This window comes from Nicotiana tomentosiformis, chromosome 6 (genome assembly GCF_000390325.3).
Source record: "Nicotiana tomentosiformis chromosome 6, ASM39032v3, whole genome shotgun sequence".
Lineage (NCBI taxonomy): Eukaryota > Viridiplantae > Streptophyta > Magnoliopsida > Solanales > Solanaceae > Nicotiana > Nicotiana tomentosiformis.
In genome coordinates this window covers 51,975,181-51,980,418 of record NC_090817.1, presented here as the reverse complement: position 1 = coordinate 51,980,418, position 5,238 = coordinate 51,975,181, and the positions used below count along the sequence as shown (strand labels likewise).

Here is a 5,238-nt window from a genome sequence, read left to right as displayed (position 1 = left end):
CAGGAAAATGGCACGCCTTCCCATAAATCAAACTTATACAGAGATGTTCCAATGGGAGTCTTGTATGCAGTTCGATACGTCCATAATGCGTCATCAAGATTTACGGCCCAGTCCTTCCTATTTCCACTCACCGTTTTCTCCAGAATTTGTTTCACCTCTCTGTTTGACACTTCCACTTGACCACTCATTTGGGGATGATAGGCGGTGTCAACCTTGTGCTTAACTCCATACTTTGCTAGAACGTTGTTCAACAACTTGTTACAGAAGTGAGTTCCTCCGTAACTTATCAGCGCCCTTGGAGTCCCAAAGCGTGTGAAGATGTGCTTTTTTACAAAGTTTACCACTACCTTTGCGTCATTAGTAGGAAGAGCAATGGCCTCCACACACTTAGATACATAGTCGACTGCCAACAAGATATATCTGTGACCATTAGAGTATGGGAACGGTCCCATGAAATCAATCCCCAAACATCAAAGATCTCTACTGCCAGAATGTTTTGCAAAGGCATCTTGTGCTTCTTCGTGATTGTTCTGGTTATTTGACACCTGTCACACTGTTTAACAAAGGCGTGTGCATCCCTAAATAATTTTGGCCAATAGAAACCCAATTGCAGCACTTTTTGGGCGGTTCTATCCCTACCGTGATGACTCCATATGGAGATGCATGACAGTCATGCAAGATTGCATTCATCTCCTCCTCAGGAACACACTTTCGTACTAACTGATTTGCGCACTACTTATACAGGGATGACTCGTCCCACCAGTAGAGCCTCACATCATGTAGAAATATTCTTCTATTATCAGGTGTCAATTTTGGTGGCATCACCCCACTTGCAATAAAATTCACGTAGTCAGCATACCACAGGGCTTCACTCGAGGTGATTGTCAATAACTGCTTATCCAGAAATGTTTCCTTAATCAAACCTCCCTCAGCCATATGGTTCCAATTTTCTAATCTGGATAAGTGATCAGGCACTTGATTCTCTGTTCCTTTTTTATCTTAGATCGCCAAGTCAAATTCTTGCAAAAAGAGGACCCAACGAATCAGCCTCGGCTTGACGTATCTCTTTTCAAACAAATACCTTATAGCTGAATGATCGGTGTAGACTATGAGTTTGGTTCCCACTAGATAAGATCTGAATTTGTCAAACGCCCACACCACTATAAGAAATTCCTTTTCAGTAACAGTGTAGTTCATCTGGGTTAGATTTAGAGTTTTGCTCGCGTAGTAAATGGAGTGAAAACTTTTATCCATCCTTTGCCCTAAAACAGCTCCGATTGCGACGTCACTCGCATCGCACATCAACTCAAATGGCTGCGCCCAGTCCGAGGCAATGATAATTGGCGCAGTCACTAATCTGTTCTTCAGCTCTTCAAATGCTCTCAAACAAGCATCATCAAATTTGAAGGGGATATCTTTCTCAAGAAACCTGCATAAAGGAGAATTTGAAAAATCTTTAATGAAACGACAATAAAAACCTGCATGGCCCAAGAAACTACGAATGCCCTTAACGGATGTTGGTGGGGGAAATTTTTCAATCACCTCCACCTTTGCCTTGTCCACCTGCAAACCATTTTTGGACACCTTGTGCCCCAAGACTACCTTCTCGTACCATGAAATATCACTTTTCCCAGTTTAGCACCAAGTTTGTCTCTTTACACCTAGCAAGTACTTTATCAAGGTTCATTAAACAATTATCAAAAGAACACCCAAACACAGAAAAGTCATTCATGAACACTTCTACAAATCGTTCAACCATGTCTGTAAAAATAGCCATCATACACCTTTGAAAAGTCGCATGTGCATTACAGAGACCAAATGTCATTCTCTTAAACACATACGTGACATAGTGACACGTAAATGTGGTCTTCTCTTAGCCCTCTAGGGCTATAGCAATCTAATTATACCCCGAATAGCCATCCAGGAAACAATAGTATTCCTCTCCAGCTAGTTTATCAAGCATTTGGTCAATGAAAGGGAGGGGGAAGTGGTCCTTGCGGGTGGCATTGCTCAATTTTTTATTATCTATGCAAATTCTCTACCCTGTCACAGTTCTTGTGGGAATCAAGTCATTATTTTCATTAACCACTACAGTCAACCCCCCTTCTTAGGCAAACATTGGACGAGGCTTACCCATTTGCTATCAGAGATTGGAAATACAATACCTGCATCGAGCCACTTAATCACTTCTTTTCTTACCACCTCGTTCATGATTGGATTTAGGCATCGCTAGTGCTCTACACTTGGCTTGTGTCCATCCTCCATGAGGATTTCATGTATGTAGAAGGCAGGCCTAATGCCTCTAATGTCAGACATCATCCACCTAATAGCTCGCTTGTGCTCACGCAGTACTCTTAACAACTTTTCTTTCTGCAATTTAGACAAGTCAGAGGAAACAATAACAGGTAGATTGTCAGAACCACCCAAATAAGCATATTGAAGGTAAGGGGCAAGGGTTTAAGTTCTAATTTTGGAGCCTCTTCAATCGACGACTTTGGCGGAGGCCCACTCGGCCTATTTAAGGGCTCAAAGTGGTTTAATCCTTGCATATAGACATATGATGCATCTAGTATATGCATCATCTCCTTAACCTCGTCATCAATCTCCAATCTGTCGAACAACATGAGTGCTTTCTCTAGAGAATTGTCTAGATATACATTCTGATATATCAGTTTCTCATCCACCTCCACAACATATATCATAGAGAGCTCCTCATAATGGCAGGGAAGTTGAATCACCTCGTAGACATTGAAAACCGCTTCCTTGTTGTCCACCCTCATAATCATTTCCCCCTCTCTTACTTAAATAATTGCATCACCTGTAGCCAAGAGAGGTCGTCCTAATATGATTGGAACTTGTTCATAAGCCTCATAATCTAGGATAATGAAGTCCACTGGGAAGATGAATTTCCTAATTTGCAACAACACATCTTCCATCACTCCTTCAGGGTAAGCTATGGATCTATCAGCTAGTTGCAATATCACAGTGGTTGGTCTTGGATCTCCCAGACCCAATTTCTTGAACAAGAACAAGGGCATCAAATTTATGCTCGCCCCCAAATCACAAAGAGCACACCCCATATCAATATTACCAATCCGCACAGGGATGGTAAAGATACCAGGGTCCTTAAGCTTTTGTGGAAGCTTGTTTTGGACCCTCGAAGTGCACTCCTCAGTAAGTGCGACTGTCTCAAATTCAGTCAATATCCTCTTGTGAGCCACTATATCTTTGATGTACTTAGCATATTATGGAATTTCATTAAGTACATCCAACAATGGAATATTTAATTTAACCTGGCTCAACATAGAGAGAAATTTGTTAAACATGCGATCATCATTCTTCTTCTGTAACCTTTGGGGGAAAGGTGGTGGTGGCCTTGCATCACTGGCTCTGAACTTGCATCATCTTTATTTGACTCGGGTGTTGCCTTAGGAATCAACTCCCCCTCAGGTGTAGGCTTATCTCTTCTATTCTTTGGCACTTCTTCTAATTCCCTCCCGTTTCTGAGTGTGACTGCATTGACTTGAGGGTTCTTCTCTGTATCACTAGGAAGAGCGCCTGCATGCCTGTTATTTTGATTTGATGCTAACTGCCCAACTTGCCTCTCAAGATTTTTGAAATCGGTCCTGAGTTGTTGATTGTCAAGCAACAACTTCTTTAACAAGTCATTTGTACTCTCCTCAACTTGCTGGGGTGGCTTCTGAGGTTGACTGTAATTTCCTTGGGGTCTATAATGATTTTGAGTTGCCTGATTTCCACCCCAGAAGATGTTAGGGTGATTCTTCCAATTTGGGTTGTAAGTGTTCCCATATTGTGCATGCTGATTCATCGGACCCCTGCTCTATTGCCCCACATAATTGATGAATTCAGGATTCGTGGGACATATGTCACTCGTGTGACCTTCACCACATAACTCACAACAAGTCGATATCTGTTGCACATATTGCATCTGTTGTATTTGGTGCATTGTCATTCTATTCATCTAATTTGTTAATTTCGCTATATCTGCTCTCTTGGCTGAGAAATCATCAAGCTCAATTACACCTGCTTCCTTCTATTTAAGTGCTCTTCGTGATTCCCCATCTTCTTGCCAGTTATTATCATTAGCAGTGCAATTGTTTAGCAGGAGTTGAATTTCACTATACATCCTTGCCATGCAACTACCCCCACAATCTGAATCAAGATTCATCTTTGATGTCTCGTCTAACCCATCAACGAAAGTATGACCCAACACGTCATCAGTCTGATAATGATTTGGGCAGTCTCTGAGTAGCTTCTTGTATCTTTCCCAAGTTTGACGAAGAGTCTTGCCATCCCATTATTGCAACCCAAGAATCTGGCTCCTCAGCGACTTTGTCTTTTTAGTGGGAAACAACTTGATTAAGAATTTTCTTGCTAGATCATCCCAAGTGTGGATCGAGTTCGTGAGCTCTTTTTGCAACCATTCTTTGGCTTCCCCCAATAGTGAAAAGGGGATTAATGTCAGCCTGACATAATCCTTGGAGACATTCGGATAATTATAAGTATCCGTAATTTCTAGGAAGTTCTGAATATGCCGCTGCGGGTCTTCATGAGATAGACCCCACATACTGCCCTGTGGACTGAATCAGCTAGACCATGTACTGTTTGAGTTCAAAATGACCCGTGATATCACGCTTCACAATAGCTTGAGTCATATTAGCAAGATTGGGCCTAGCGGCTTCTATCACAGGCCGCTCTTCATTACCTGCCATCTCTAGTGGTTGTGGTTGAACTACGATGTCCAACTCTCTTTCTATTCTAGTTCTAGCTTCGACTTCCCTCCTCAGCTTGTGAAGTGTTCGTTCAATTTCCGGATCAAGAGGAAGGAGGTTGTTTGCGCTTCTACTCCTCTACATTCAAGAGAAGAGCCTGCGTTAACACAAACAAGGCAAACTGAAAATTAAAACTTGAACAAATAACTAATAAAGTCTTAACTCAGACAAGTAGCTAATTTCTAAGTCCCCGGCAACGGCGCCACGAACGCAAAGGCCAAAAGCTTGGCAACCTCATCCAGCCTTCCCTTTACGAGAATGCGACGTCCAGGTCGCGAATGTGAAAGCCACTGCCCATTATGCTTCACGAACACGACACTCCCATTACAAATATGAAGAGAAAACAATGCCAGCAACCAAAACATCCTCTGTGATCGTGTTACTCTTTCAACGATCGTGATAAAGGCACCAGCACCAGAAAACCAACAACTCCAAACATGAGAAA

At 42.2% G+C, this 5,238-nt stretch overlaps 1 protein-coding gene across 1 annotated transcript; it reads right to left on the bottom strand.

Annotated features, from left to right (window-relative positions):
* Positions 1 to 2,801: 2,801 nt before the first annotated feature.
* On the bottom strand, positions 2,802 to 3,829 carry LOC104093293 (uncharacterized). The gene is made up of 2 exons (XM_009599021.1): positions 3,386 to 3,829; positions 2,802 to 3,236 (listed from the first exon to the last, which is right to left on the bottom strand). Exons 1-2 carry the CDS (start codon positions 3,827 to 3,829, stop codon positions 2,802 to 2,804), a joined length of 879 nt encoding a protein of 292 aa, XP_009597316.1.
* Between the last annotated feature and the right edge of the window lie 1,409 nt (positions 3,830 to 5,238).